At 35.8% G+C, this 16,500-nt stretch overlaps 1 protein-coding gene across 2 annotated transcripts; it reads left to right on the top strand.

Moving 5' to 3' along the window:
• The first annotated feature begins 4,252 nt into the window (after positions 1–4,252).
• Positions 4,253–9,599, top strand: LOC104591958 (cysteine-rich receptor-like protein kinase 46). 2 transcript variants are annotated; one of them, XM_088904536.1, is made up of 8 exons: positions 4,253–4,849; positions 4,941–5,274; positions 5,401–5,529; positions 6,483–6,607; positions 6,725–6,935; positions 7,717–7,951; positions 8,046–8,196; positions 9,242–9,599. In XM_088904536.1, exons 1-8 carry the CDS (start codon positions 4,439–4,441, stop codon positions 9,569–9,571), a joined length of 1,926 nt encoding a protein of 641 aa, XP_088760662.1. In that variant the 5' UTR covers positions 4,253–4,438; the 3' UTR covers positions 9,572–9,599. The 2 variants fall into 2 exon arrangements, with proteins under 2 accessions (XP_088760662.1, XP_088760661.1); XM_088904535.1 differs by having other exon boundaries at positions 6,480–6,607.
• The last annotated feature ends 6,901 nt before the right edge of the window (positions 9,600–16,500 follow it).

The following is a 16,500-nucleotide window of genomic DNA, read 5'->3' as shown; positions in this document are numbered from 1 at the left end:
ACTGATCTTAGGCCCCAAAATGCCATTCATTCATTTTTTTTGTGGTCTATCAACATGGACAAATGAACTGCGTCACTGGAATCATACTTCACAGTTCTAAGGAGCTTTAGACCCCCCAAGTACAAATTTAACTAAATATTTGAATGTTCAAGGTTTTTGACCTTTTTTCCCATTTGTTCCAGTTAAGTGTTTCCTGGGTATGTGTGGCCGCCTTACTGCTTGGGAGAAGCTGTAGCTGCGATTGGGCTTTACTGGGCAAATGGCAAGATTTAATTGAAAGTAAATTCGGCTTTGAAACTTTGCAATCATTCTTGTCAATTATCTGTTGTCTTAGATTCGGTCTATTTATGAAACCTCATGTATGTTTAAGCCTTTTACCAGTTAAATTATCAGTTGCGATGATATATATCATATTCTGGGATTCTAGTGTGCGCCTATTGCGCCAAATTGTCTTACAGATGGGCACAATCCAACTAACTTTTGGCATTTTAGATTATGTGCGCCTGCTAGCAGATCTCAGCAGAGTTCTGCCCGAAGTAGAACTCTTGCAACCAAGGTTCAAAATATCGAGTATCGGGCGTTTCGATACTTGGTTTTTTATTTTTATTTTTTAATTTTTTTTTCAAAACTGATTCAGGGGAGACGGTATAGGACCCCTCCATCCCCTGAGCCGGTCAGACCCCCCGATACTCCCACTGTAGTGGCGTATTGGAAGGGTCCCAGAACGATACGTAACGATACTTTGAACCTTGCTTGCAACTGCTCAAACCAAGAATAGCTAAATTAGCTATACATAACTACGGCTGAAAATAGTATCTATGTATCAAAATTCAAATTTAAATTTTATCCAGTTAAGGGTGAATTGGGATTTGCTCCTCAGAGCGCACCTTGCACCAACCTCACAGAAGATCTCACGGTGTATTGGGAACATCTCTGATCTCCACATGAATAACAATACAAGCATGAGAGATGTTCCCGGTTAGGACATTTAGGTTTGCACTGGGGGGACTCTGAGGAGCAGATCCAGGCTCGTTAAGGGTGATCAGAATTTGTTTTCTTTATAACTGCATAGCATATAGATCTATCCCTGTTCCATTGCTGCTAGAAAGACATAATATGGAAAGGGCATGCCGGCATGGTTTTGAAAATCGAACTGGATGGACTGGTTGACTTAGGAACCGGTTCTGTTTCACCCTAAAACTGTTATTGGGAGAAAATCTGTTGAATTGGTCAGCAACCAGCAGACGGGGGTGGTTGACCCGTTGACCCGGATAATGATTTTGGCCATTTTTATTTTAATTATTTTTTAAATCAGAGTAGGCCACCCATTTGAGAGACGGTCAGACCATTTGACCCAGAAACCAGTGCCCAGAACGGTTCTATATCCGGTCCGAATTTTAAAACCTTTCTAAAGGATTTTGACCATTCAAAAAGTCTTCATGAATTTTGTTAGATTTTACCTGATTGGTTACCACTTTTATGATATTGGTTGATTGGTTACAAGTATTTTTCGGTGTCATAGTCAAACTCTATATACACTTGGTTATACCTAAAATTTATGTTCTATGTATTAGTAATTGATTTGGATGTTTGTATCGTTTTGGCAAGTAATTGATTTGAATGCCATATTTATGGTGAAGAGTCCTAGGTTCAAATTTTACAGAAGGTCATTTACTAAAACACGCCTATAATTTTGTGGATATACTAAAACACCCCTATAGTTACAATTAATTTACTTAATTGACCTTGCATTAGACAAAAGTGGAAAATGATGTTTTTGATTGTAATACCCATTCGAGTAAGTTTAATCTGTACCATTTAGAAAAATGAGAATGGTAACAATTGTTTTGTAAAAAAATCTGATTTTACTTTCCCTTTTTACCCTATCTTATTTATTTTTTCAGTATTTAACTATCATGAGGCCGTATACTGTCCATCAAAGATTTTCCAATGGTAAAAAAAAAGGAGAATGCAAACTGTTAACATGGTTGTAGATCCCATAACCAATAATTTATCATTATTTATGTTTTTGCTAAAATCATATATCAATCAATTATTCTAATAAATTCATCCTGATATTTAGAATAAAAATAAAAAATGCATGAACCTCACTTAGGAATAACATAGTGCATGTGAAATCATCTAAATACCAAGACTTGAAAAGAATACAAAAGACACCTCTTATTGAATTAATATTAATTTTAGTTAGATAATAAGAATCCTATTATGGGCTTAATATTAATTTAGGTTTTGTTTGGATACTTTTTTTAGCTATGGGTGAAAGATAACATTAGACTCAATAAGAAAGATTCAATTATATATTATAGCCATGTTATGGTTTTCTTGAAAGGGGTTTCACATTCAATGGACCATAAGAAATATATCTTCTCCAAAGAAGAAAACATAATTAAAATTATATGAATGTTTAATTTTTGATCAAAAGCGAAATATAGAAAAGAAAAGCAAGGACTTCTTAAGGGAAGAAACTTTCATATGCTTTTGGAAGAAAATAAAATAATTTAAAAATCTTAAAAACATGACCTATCCCTCTCCTTCTCTTTACCATGGTAGCAGAATCGTGTCGATGAAGCGGAAGATAACCAACAACTAAGAAGACAAAGGCGAATAGTGTGGCTGGATGGTTTTGGAGCAAAAAGCAAGATTAAATTTTGGTATGTTGTTTAGTTAGCAAAAAGAATAAAAGCTCTCATATGTTTTATGATCCATTGTTAAAAATATAAAATCATTTTATTAAACTGGTGATATCCTAGAAGATGAATACTATGCCTAACCAGTGGTATAAATTGGAAAGACATACCCCATTTCATCACCTAAACCCAAAAGGTCTAAGTTATAATCTGTTAGGAGCATTCACCATTAACATGTTGGTCTTGAAGATAGAAACAAACTAATCAAAGGCATTTTCGCTTGAGTGAGGGAAAGAGATAAACAGGGAAGTGAATTTGAAAGTGAAGATCATAACTAATTTTTGCAGGGAGAGGAATGATGATGAGGGTTTTGATGAAGAGGACAAAAGATATTCCGAAGACCATAGCTACTACAATTCAATAGCATAGGCATTGTATTAACTATTAAGGTTGGATTTTTTTTTTTTCAACTTGACATATAAATTTATTACATATTTATAAGTCGAATACTGAGAAAGTGAACTCCCATAACAATAGTCCACGTTAAAAATGGTTAAGTAGAATAAAGAACTGTTTTTGCCCTCTAATAGTATCAACTTAAATATAGATGGGGGAAGAAAGTTTTCATGAGGTTAAAAGTTCCATAATGCCCCAATCAAATGTAAAAATATTATATTTATTAAAAAAGTCAAAAGATTATTATACTATAGTGTCTCCATCTTGTTACCAACACCATTGATTAAAAGTTTTTATTCCCTTTTTCTTTTTGTTTTTTTTTTCTTATGTTTCCTGGGGATACACAAGTGGGGGTAGTCCATCTCTCATCCCCTTAACCCCCAACCCTAGTGGCAGTGGGATATGATCATCAACAAGTGAGACAATTGACAAGGTATAGGATGCCAAATGCCACAATGGGTTTGGATTAGATTGTAGCTACTAAAGACCTAAATCCAAGTCCTTCCCAAGTTGAGGTCAATACCATATTTTCATCCCAAATTAGATTTTTGTTATCATACTTGATTTTCATTAGTGAATTTAATTATATTTTTACTTATTGATTTTTGCATTTATTTTCACCCGTGCATCACACGGGCTTCTCAACTAGTATAAAAAAAGGGAAATGTTATTCTTGCCCCTAGTAAAACGCATGCAACCACTCTTTTTTTTTTTTTTCTTTGAAAAAGAAGTGCAATGGATACTTTCAAAATAAACATGCCCTTAAAAATTTTCAACTTGGCTTAAATGGTTACTTGACCATTTTTAAATGACAGTACAAATAATTCTTAAATAAAATAAAATGGTTGCAAAATATAAGGAATGTTTTAATAATATAAGATCCATTTTAAATTCAATAAGAATAAAGTTGGAATCTGATATACATCCTACATATAGACTTTGAAGAATCAAATTTGGACTTAAAGCATACATTGGTCAACGAAATTCAAATGTTTACCATGATTCTAAAGAGAAAAACTGAAAAAACAATTCTTAAGACTCGAGGAGTCAACGTATAGGCGGAGCACAAAAATGAATCCAGATTATCTATACGAGCCGGATTCTGAGATTACACCACAACAACATATATAGAGCGCGCAGAAGTGGTTTGTATATAGATAGGATAAATAAACACCACGAGTACGTAGACTAAAATAAAACAAAAATATAATCAATGACAGAAAAAACAAAAGGAAAGCTGAGAAACGATAGTCTCCATTTCTTCTCCTTTCCTTCTCTCTCTCTCTCTCTCTCTCTCTCTCTCTCTATGATGTTCTGTGTTATGGTCTCCTGCAATGGAAAATCGCCGGGTCTACATCGTCCTCTTGGTATGGCTGTTGGTGCAGGTAACGGAGGCAAGCCCACGGACTGATATTGTGGCGAGAATATGCGGGAAAAAACATGCAAAGAATTCTAAGGTTTACATTAAGAACTTCTCAAAGGTTACACGTATGATTAGAGATGACATCCGTGACAACGGTTATGCGACAGCGTCTACAGGGCATCCTCCCAACCAGCTCCACCTCATGGCTCAGTGCTTTTATGATCTCTCCACCGATGACTGCCTTCTCTGCTTCGATCGATGCCTCGCCCTCCTCCCTGGATGCTTTCCCAAAGTCTCCGGCCGTATTTACCTTGACGGTTGTTTCATGAGAGTTGACAATTATACCTTCTACAACGAGACCCTCCTATCTTCAGACAAAACCGTAATTTTTCCTTTTCCTTGACGGTTGTTTCTCATTCATTAACGACGCCGACGATGATGAGTTTATTATTGATTATTGAATAAAAAAACAGGTATGCGGGGCAGTGGATATGGATACAGCACCGGATTTTATATCCATAACGCAGCGGGTGATCAGAAATGTGGCGTCGGAAGCGCCGAGCAACGATGGGTTTGCCGGAGGTGGATACGATGGATCACCCCTCTGTTCCTCATACGCATATGCAAATTGCTGGAATACGCTGGACGAGGAGTCGTGTAAGTCTTGCCTGAGAAACGCCTCGGATTCCATTCTCAATTGCCTGCCGTCGACGGAAGGCCGTGTGGCTAATGCCGGCTGCTTCTTAAGATACTCCAACTACCGTTTCTTCAACGACCCACAGTACTGGTATTTCCCCTTCCTACACGGTAATTACCAAAACCTCCTCCTCCCTCTCAACCCTCAAATTCTGATCTGATTCGGGACTCGGGAGTCATCAAATTATTCATCTACAAATTTTAATACAATTCCCCTTCTAATCCTTTGTAGACCAGACCTATCCCTTTTTGCATTCAGCACCATCACTGCTGCTACTGCCGTCATCTGCGTCATAACTGTCCTCATCGGCCTCTGCATGGGTAAAATCGTCTACAAAGTCGTACATAGGCATAAATCTCTTAAAGGTATCTTTTTTCAAGCATGTTTAACTTCAGATTTCTGATTGCATCCCATTTGATTTATTAATACTGGTATGAATTATGATCGCATTTAAAGATACTTCCGATGACTGACCAACACACCCACCCCCGTCGTTTGAAATGAAGCCGATCGGATCGGATTCCAATATCCGATACTGTTTATGTCCAATCCGATCCGATTCGAAAATATAGTCGTATCTGATAACACTCAACTTGAATTCGAATCTTATGGATAAATTGTTGGATCTTCGGATTTGATCTTATTTTCTTTAAAACTTAATAAATTATTAAAAAAATAAAACATATTAATTTAAATAAAGCAAAAACAAAAAAAAATACAAGTATTCTTAATTATTTTCATCATAAATATATATATATATATATATATATATATGTTTTTTATAAAACATAAATAATATAATAAATTTATAAAAATATAATATAAAAAATATATTTATAAATAAATAAATAATGTATATATATGTATGTATATGTATTATATACATTTATATTTATAAATATATAATTTATATCAGATCAGATCTTCTTGGATAGGATAGGGGATGACATGAATCCGATCTAACTTCAGATGGAATCCTATGTGATCCAAATTCCACCATTCGACCAAATAAGATTGGATTGGATCTATTTGCATCCCTATGATCAAGTTAAGGCATAAGTGTGCAACTTAAATTGGATTGGGTTTGGAAATTTTTAAATTTTCAATGAACCCAAACCCTAAACCCTAAACCCTAAATTTTCAAGTTGGGCCAATTGAATTGCAACCCTAATTTAAGCTGGTGTGTTTTGCTATTCATTGGGTACCTCATGCAACCACGGTGGCAGCAGATTTCCTCTCCTTTTTAGAAAGAATGAAATTGTGGCTGTAGGTTTGGTTTATGATTGGTTTTGTGTGTTGTTGTTTTGTTATAAAGAAGTGGACATAGAGTCTTCAATGTTGACGAAGAGCTCCACTTTTAAGTACTCGACATTGGAGAAGGCCTCAGACAACTTCAGTGAAGCTAACAAGCTTGGTTTTGGAGCATATGGCGACGTATTCAAGGTAAAAAGCCTCCTTAATTAATCAATTTTTTTGGTTCCAAACACATCTTAAGTAATAGTGGTAATTAGTGTTTATAAGCTGTAATGTGTTTTTGTCCCTTCCCTTTGCATGCAGCAGGGAACATTGGCAGATGGTCGGGAAATTGCGATAAAGAGGCTGCATATAAGCCATAAGCATCAAATGAAAGAAATCCAAAACGAGATGAAGATCATAACTGGTGTCCAGCACAAGAATTTGGCTCGTTTCCTAGGCTGTTGCCTCACTACCCAACTTAGCCTTCTTATTTATGAATTTGCCCCTAACAAAAGCCTCGATTATCTTCTATTTGGTAAGCGGCCTCATTACACACACTTTAGTTGATCATTAGTCCAAATTACTCACCTTAACAAACAAATGGACCCTACATACCATATATGTAGGGCTGCATCATGGACCTCAATCCTAACTTGACCCCAATATTGTTGAATCATGAATGAAAATATTTCAATTCGAACTACAATTTTAGGGGTGTTTGCTAATGTATGATAAAAAAAACCATTAATATTGTACAAGTTTGAGAGGACTTTGATGGGGCGGCTTCTAGTGTTCCAAGCTGGGCCCTATATGGAAATTTCTGAAGATGTATTTGATGAAAATCTGAAAAGCCAATATGGGTGTTTTAAATCCATCCTGATCAGGTAAACCACAGTATTGTAAGCACGTTCGATGAGCATTTGAAAATTTTTTTGACACCTGTCCCTTAAAATAACCCCAACCTACCCTTGAAAAAAAAACTTCATTAATATGTTGTGCCTACTAGATCCAATCCCGTTTCAAACACCAGAAAGCTACTTAAATGACTTATGGGGAACACTGATGGTCAACCAAAGCAACTCAGTTAATGCAGCTTGTCCCAAATGGAATTATTGACGAAAACCTCCTTCCCCTTAATTAACAATCCAAAAGCAAAAAGAAAACTGCAATCTTGTAAGGGTTGACCAAGAGTAATATGGTTAGTTTCTCAAAACAAAAGCAACTCTTGCCAAAAGCATATGAAGTTTGAAATTATTGTCCAGTTAAATGGGTATTAATGGTCCTAATTTTGAACCTCTATTGTCCATGGGAGGCAGATCCTGAGAGGAAGAAAGAATTGGACTGGCCAAAAAGGCTGAATATAATTATAGGAACAGCAGAGGGTCTAGAATACCTTCACACCAATGATGGCGTAACGATTGTTCACAGGGACATCAAGGCAAGTAATATCTTATTAGACTTGCGTTACAGACCCAAGATTGCAGATTTCGGTCTGGCCAAGTTTTGTTGCGGTGATGGAATCAACGCATGCCCTCTTATTGAAGGCACATTGTAAGTCATAACTTAATATCTGTGAGATGAGATATTCTTTCAACTTTTTTATTTTTATTTTGGGTTGGGATTAATTGTGCGTTTGCAATTGCAGAGGGTATATGGCTCCCGAGTACCTTGCTCATGGTCGTTTAACCGAGAAAGTAGATGTTTACAGCTACGGAGTTTTGGTGCTTGAAATCGTCAGCGGAGCGAGGAATGGCAGTTTCCAGGCAGATGATCCCCTGCATACTCTAGTTACCTCTGTAAATTCTCACTATCATTTCTTTTTCTTTTCTTCTCTTCTTTTACTTGCATCATTTTACATACGCTTGACCTGAAGAACCCAGATTTCCTACTCACTTCTTCTACCCGTACCTTATCAATATGGCAATCTATAGCTGCAATTCAAGGCCAATAGAGTCTATATAATGACCAGGAAATTCCGTTACAAACTTGACATACATACATAAATACATACATGCATGCTAGCTACAAGTTGGGCTGGGTTAACCATTAATTCGAAGTTTTTGGGTTCATTTGGGATCAGGTTGGCCCAACTTCTCTACCTCTTTTAACCAATCAGGTGGGTTTTCATCACATGGGGGGGTTTTGATTGGTCAAAGGCTTTGAGCCTACCGGCATTATAGATTTTTCTTATAGAAGGACATAGTTATCATATTTTATAGAAATTTTGCCTTAAATAATCAGGGTTGGGATCAGGTTGGCTCAACTTCTCTACCTCCTTTTGTCAAGTGGTAACCAACCAGGTGGATTTTCATCAAAATTATGGGGGGTTTTGATTGGTCAAAACCTTACCGGCATCATAGATTTTTCCTATAGAAGGACATAGTTAGCATGTTTTAGAGAAATTTTGCCTCATAAATAATCAGGGATGGGATCAAATTGACCCAACTTTTCTACCTCTTTTTGTCAAGTAGTAACCTATCAGGTGAATTTTCATCAAAATTCATAAGGGGGTTTTGATTGGTCAAAACCTTTCCGTCACCATAGATTTTTCTTATAGAAAGACATAGTTATCATGTTTTAAAGAAATTTTACCTTACATATAATCAGGTTTGGATTGGCCAAGACTCAATCCTAACCCAACCTGAAATTAAGTCGAATTCATAGCTTTCAATGGTAAGCCTAATCTGAACTTTAATCCAACCCAACCCAATCTTACATTTTCAAACTGGGTTTAGACTAATCCAGCCCAAATCGCAGCATTAACCTCAATGATCAGTTGATAAAACATATATGGACTATTTGTGTATTAACCAATCAACAATGTTATATATAATTTAACAGACATGGAATCACTATCAGTCGAATACGGTATGGGAAATAGTAGATGAAAGCTTGAAGGGTGAGGAGAATATAAAGGAGCAAGTGCAAAAGGTGGTTCAAGTGGGACTGTTGTGTACTCAAGAATCTCCTGCATTACGGCCTACCATGACCAAGGTAACCTGCATGCTTAAAGGGTTAGAGTTGGATATTCCTACGCCTTCCAAGCCTCCTTTTGTATATGAATTCTCCCACGTTGTAACAGTCAGCCCAGACAGTCCTCACCAATTATCTAATAATTCTTTGTCTCATTGTAATCCTCCACCTCCACCACCACTTCCTCCTCCTTCATAACAATGATGGAGATAGTAGTAATATTAGCTAGTTCAATTTTACTGTTATTCTGATTGTGCATTAGGTTCAATTTCCATAGTGTACAAGTAGAAATATGTATGGTGCAATTATAGGTTTAGTAATACAAAATATAAGGTTTTTTTGCACTCTACATATTTATATTTGTACTCTTTCCGAACTAAGCCTTGGGCGTTAGCTAAAAATGTCACCAGAGCAGTACTTGAACCAATTAAACCAATTCAAAATGGATTATGCAGATTCTTGGAAGTATTATTACATGAACATGGGCTAATGTGCCACAGAACTATGAGTTGCAATTTGGGTGATGGGATCTGTTCCTTATAAAACACGTACTCCTCATAATCACATCCCACCATATATTGGTAACATCTCCCATGAATGAATAATAACATATAAATACATGAGATGTTCCTATTATACAGTTAGAACATGTTACGAGGTTGGTGTGAAGAGCTCACAACTTGGGTGGAGAATTTGTTAATTTCCATTTGGCGAGCTCAAAACTCACACAGTACACCCATTCATTGTTGGTATAAGCATTGATGTGGATGTATACTTTCAATCATTATTAATTGCTTCTGCCATTTACAATATACAATTTTAGGAAATCATCATCATCATACAAACCTTGTTCTACCATTCTATTCATCATTATGATTATTAATTAAATTGTGGACCCTGAAATCATTTTTACCACTTATTCATATCCTTCTTGTCCTGTCCTAATTAACTTTTCTAAGCCCTTTCAGCTTATAATAGATCATGCAAAATATTAACCAGGACATCAGGGGAGACTCCTCCCATAAACATTCAAAAGAAACCTCACGGTAAAAAGTAGCAAGACGATGGACCAACACATTCACAGGCTCACAGCCCGAGGAACATGATAGAAAGGCAGATTGATGTAAACGAGGGGACCATCTGAAGTATTCTATCATGCAAAACCATTTGAATTAACCAAGAAAAGGAGCCTAAAGCACCGTTGAGCCCACGAACAACAATCAATCAGTCATGTTGTGAGACATGACTTGAATGTTAGAAGCCTGGTTCTACTTAGACCCAACCCAGACTGGACCCATTTGACAGCCGTAAGGAAAAAAAGGGAAGAGCTAAGGAGATGGCCATATCTTCACAGTTTTCAACATTTTATGCATGAAGTGAAACAATACCAACTCGTAAAAATAAGATCGGATTCAGTCGTCACAACAACGATACTCACACTGTACTCTCAGCCACTTTCAGTTGTGCTTTGAAAATATCTTCTCATGAATTAAAATATACAAACATTTGGAGATATTCTCAATATACGATTGCAAGGGGCTGTGTTTATGAGGATGGTGTGAACGGTACTGAATCCGAGTTCTGCAAAAACCTCCTCAAACCAATTCATTCACCATTATCCATGCAACCACAGTCTTAACTATCGCTGCACCATCCATGTATATGATAAAATATATCAGTTGGATCATGAATGATTTACCCAATTTGAAGCTGCCATAGAATTATAAGAGCACTGCAGCTTGTTAGCCGGCTGATTGAAATCTCCATTAATATATAGCCACCCATCATTCACTACAGTCTACAGAGAGTAAAATATGGGCGGGATCATCAACAAAATTTTGAAATTGGCATGGTTCCTGGCTTCCCTTATCTTCCATAGGAAAACAGTCAAACACAGAAACTTTCTAAAATCCTCCTCAACCCTAACTTTCACCGACAGAATAATATTATAGAGCATGCTACTCATTAACAGTCGCATAAGGCAATGCTTCTGGTCGAAGACAAAGAGGAGAGCCATAACAAATGGCCCTCGCAAGTGGACATAACCAGAATTGTAGATGCTCTGGGGTTTATAACACCAAGAATCCAAAAAAAAAAAAAAGACACTAGGCCTCAGAGGCTGAAAATACTAAATAGTAAATAACATATCCATTGTTCGAAGGAAGTCCACCTTGCAACACCTTCCATATATAAGAATAATTAATTGAACATGGGGATAATTTTGGGGTAGTGTGAAGTTAGTTTCCGGACTTTAAAATGTGTCAATGCAGTACCCAAATTTCTGAAAACTGTTAATTTAATCTAAAATTGTTAATGAACTTTAAATAACATGTGAAATGACACAAATGCCCTTTAGATATTATCTAATTTTCTTTACAATGCCTTTTGTAAAAAGGGAAATTATCCAAAACTCACCATGACTTTTTATGAATTCTCTTAAATTCACCATAACTTTTTAAAACGTCCAATACTCACCATGTCAATCAGTTTTTATTTTCCAAATCTCACCATCTGTTAGAGTATTGTTAAAGTTCATTGACCCAAATTGTCTACGTCAACCTAAATGCAAGTTTCATAACCAAACTGCCCCTAAATAGTGAGTCAGCTTGTTAAACAATTTTTTTTTTTTTATTGAAGTTCCCTTAAGTGCCCAAACTTCTTTCATATATGAAATTTTTGCTTGTTGAGATGAGAGTCTTTCATGCTCTCAACATCTAAGGATGAGTCTTCTTACTCTCAACCTCCAATGAACCTCTAACCGGTTATTTCACCTTCATTTTTTCTTTTTTTTTTTCGTTTTTGCTTAATTAGGGCACTCGTTTTTCATTGAGCGTGGAGGTGGTTTTTTGTTCCAAAACCACATTTTCTAACCAGAAGCGGCTGATGAACACATAGAAAAAACAAAATTTCTAGAGCACCTATCACCCACCAAATTCTAAAGCGAACAACTTAATTGATTGGGCCTCCATTAGAATATTTCTGTTATTTCTTCCTTTTGAAAAAATGTGATGGAGAAATTTCATGTTTCGGGATTGAGGAGTGAGTGAATTCCTTTTGGAATGAACATGAATTTGATGATGTTGTGGTGGGAGTTGTAACAATCATAGCAAATCGATTATTTATGTGGATTTTACATTGCCTTACACTGAATCAAGAGAAGCTATGGTGATGCCAATCAAAGATGATCATATGAAGAGTACTTGGATTTTTTTTCAAGCCTTTTACTTGAGATCTGTAGCTGACGATTTGTAGCCTTCATTTTTATTGGCATTGTGGTTTGGGTTCTTGAGCACTGAATAAACACAGAGTTCAGGGATCACCTGGACAACAACTTGGAATGATATTCTGGTTCTCCTTCTCTCTCTCACTAAAGATGCAAATTAACTATAAAGTCTAAGGATGAAGTTGGGTCTAATATGCTGAAAAAATATGATCTAAAATTAACAGGTAAATAAAGAGTGTCTTTCTTCTTATCTATATTGGTTTGGCGACATCATCATTCCATGCGGATGAAGCAGGAAAAGTTTTCTAGAAAAGAAACTTAAAGTTACTAGATAATTCTTTTATCATCGTCTCTAACAGTATTAAACAAAGGAACTAAGATTGGTATGTTCCTGTAAATCTCTTTAATCAATCACTTCTACTAAAACCGTATTTAATTAGTCTCATTCATACCCAAACACCGATCAGACAATCGCCGCCGGAGGTCTCAGCGGCAATGATTTTCTCTTTCTCAAACGGTGGAAGAATCAGCGGCAATCGTTTTCTTTTTCTCATACGGGAGAAGCAGTGGCAAATGGCAATATTTTCCCTTTGTCAAACGGTGGAAGAAGCAACGGTAATGGTGTTCTTTTCCATTCAAACTATTAGGGTTTTGAGTTGAAAAATGATGGGGGTAATTTTGGAATATTATAAAATCGGTCAAACATAAAAGAGGGTAAAATAGTAAATTAGCAATATTTGTTTTGAGAAGTTATGATACGTTTAAGAGAATTCATGGTGAGTTTTAGACAATTTCCTTTGTAAAAATGATACAAATGACATGTTTTGAAGCTGAAGGCCGGTGAATATTTAGGTCTTACTGAAAATCTGTGAGGAAGACTTCTTTATTGACGAGTTGCCACCACTCCTTTGTTTTCTGCAATTCGAATCAGTTCCAATTTTCCCTAATTTTCTTACTTAGTTTTCTCCGTTTGTAATCAGAGAAAGTTTTCTTGTATCTAAGTACCGGGAATCTATTTTCTTAGTTTGGTAATGCAAACGGGGTTTCAACTAAAGCGTTTTCAGCTTCAGCAGTAGCTACCGATCCTGCTAGTGAGAGTATAAGCTTACTAAATTACTTGATACTTGTGGGCCACTAGCAAAGCTTTCTTTTTCTTTAGCAAAGCAACTCATCAGAACCTGAATTTTCACACAATTTACGATCATTCTGCTAGTAAACCAGCGAATTTCCTTCACCTTATTGTGCTGACGCAAAATAAACCATTCCAATTTCCCCACCCAGTTGGCAGTTGCCCTACTTGAACCTTCTCTCACGAGCAGTACTTTTTGAGCAAAATTTCCCGCCAGCTTAGCTTTCCTGTTGCCCTGCTTTTAGCATAAACAACAAACATCAAACAGAAAATGTGCAATTTTTTTCTTCTCTTTCCTGGGGAAGGAGGTACATTATCGAAGAAGCAGGGACGGTGCGGTGCAGTACTCCCAGAAAGGCCATAACCCGCTGGATTTATTTAGAGTTTCCAGAATCGAAGACCATCTTCCTGTACATTGCGCCAAACAAACCAAACGTATCGAAGCTTCCGAAACAAAGGAGTCACGATCCACACGAAAAATCAAATCGAACGGCCATCAGCTTCAGCAGTTACCGATGGATGAGATGACATTGGGTTGTATTGGGGTCAGATTAGGTTTAGGTTTGTTTCAGGCTGACCTATCACCTCTTTTGTCTTAGGGAAATATTCTTTCATATCTTAGAATTGTTAACTAATTTCATCATCCCTATATCTATCGGCACAAAATTAACCATACTCACCTCTTTATCATTTATAACACATACACACACACAAAACACTAATGTTGCAATTAAAAATCTTTGCTTTTAAATTTGAAACCTGAAATTTTGTATTAGAAAAAAAAAAAACCTTAAAAGTGTCAATGCACATACATATTATACATAAAATTAAGTATCATAAATGCACACATATATAGATGTATTAAATGATATTTATATGATGTTTATATTATGAACGATTGGACCGTTCAACCCAAGAACTGGACCTCTAACCGATTCATTATTCGGGTCGATTTTAAAAACCTTGTATCAACTGATTGATTACCACTTTTAAACCCAAATGAAATATATACATTATGCATTATTTACGGGTTATTTTTTTAGTAAGAATACATTATTGAGGTAGTAGAATCGCATGCAAGTAAAAGAAATTAAAGGGCAGAGAGATTAATATACATTTACTTTAATTTTTTTTACTATATTTCTTTTCAACAAAATATCTTAATTCAGTGATTAGATTTAGAGAATAAAATATTTAAACAGTCAGAATTTTCAATGCATTTTATGATATTATTAAAAATATTCTGATTTAACTTTTATAGTCTGGAAATAAAGTCATGGCAAGTATTTCATTATATAGTAAAGATAACATAAACGATCTTCTATTTTCTTTTTGGTAATTACTGTGTTACAGGCGTTATAAACTTAGTAGCTATTTTCACACCTCGAGGAAGGGTATTATCCTTCAAAAGTGGTTTTGGTGACCTTGAAATTATAGTTGTGATATTTTCAACCTTGCGCTTATGACACACACAAGTAGGAGTGATCGTGGGCCGCGCTCAGTCTGATTCTGGGCCTATTAATTTATGTATAAATTATTAAACACATTGAGGTGTCAGTTGGATTGGATTTGGTCCAAGGTTCAAAATATTGATACGTATTGGTTCGTATCATATCGGGAGCACCCCGATATACTCTTATAGAGGATGTATCGGGGTTCTGATCAATTCGGGGGGTGGAGGAGCCTTAAACCGCCCCCTGAACCGGTTTTGAAAAAAATAGAAAAAAGTAGAAAAACAAGTATCGATATTGCCCGATATGCTCCTACTGGCGTATCAATATATAGAACCTTGATTTGGTCCAATCCGATCCAATCCAATGTGAGTTCATTATAAATGGATCAGGTCCAATCCAATCCAATGAATGCTCTGGACCAATTTGGATCGGTCCAATTCAATGTCTGGACCATTCAATCTGTTCAAATACATTTTGATTTAGATTGGTTTCAACCAAACCTGGTCCATTGAATTGGCTTAATCCAATCCATATCCAATATAAATTTGTTATGGATGGACCAGGTCCAATCGAATCTAATAAATATTTTGGACTGGATTGGTCCAATCCAATGTCTTATTGGTTCGTCCAATCCTTCCAAATTGATTTTGGACTGGACGAGGTCCAATCCAAAACTGGTCTATTGACACCCTTAAAATACATATAATATATGTATAAAATTATTTTATACATTTTGTAATATAGGCTGTATTTGGTTGCAGTGCAATTTTATTTGCATTATTACAAATGCATGGGAGTGCAAGTGTAAAAAAAAATGCAAATTCTGGTTTAATTTTATTTTGGATTTTAATTTATTCTGTTTCATGTCCTAATTTATTTCATTTGTCTGCAATCAAACAAAGTAAGCTAAAATTTGAAACAAAAATAGGTGAGGATTTACATTCAAATCATTTGCACTGCCATGGTTTTGCATCGATGCAAATTTATTTATATTGCAACCAAACACAGCCATGAAATTAAATATATATGTATTAAAGGTGTCATTTTGTAATATTTATATGTAAAATATAACATTAAATAATATAAATATAAATATTTGTGGGTCAGGTCGAGCCCAGGCCCATGTCGGGCCAGGCTAGAAATGACCACTCCTAAACAGGGTTCTAAACAAGCATTTTGACATAAGTGATTATTTAGATAAGCACATTTGAAGCATTTGGTGTGATGTTTTAAATAAGCTTTTAATTTTTTATTTTTTATAAAAGGGTTTCTCCAAAATGTAAAAATTCAGAAGGCCAAAAATATTTCGGAGAAGTACCGA

Source organism: Nelumbo nucifera, chromosome 4 (genome assembly GCF_055504915.1).
Source record: "Nelumbo nucifera cultivar China Antique chromosome 4, China Antique-T2T, whole genome shotgun sequence".
Lineage (NCBI taxonomy): Eukaryota > Viridiplantae > Streptophyta > Magnoliopsida > Proteales > Nelumbonaceae > Nelumbo > Nelumbo nucifera.
This window is presented reverse-complemented; position numbering and strand designations above follow the sequence as displayed.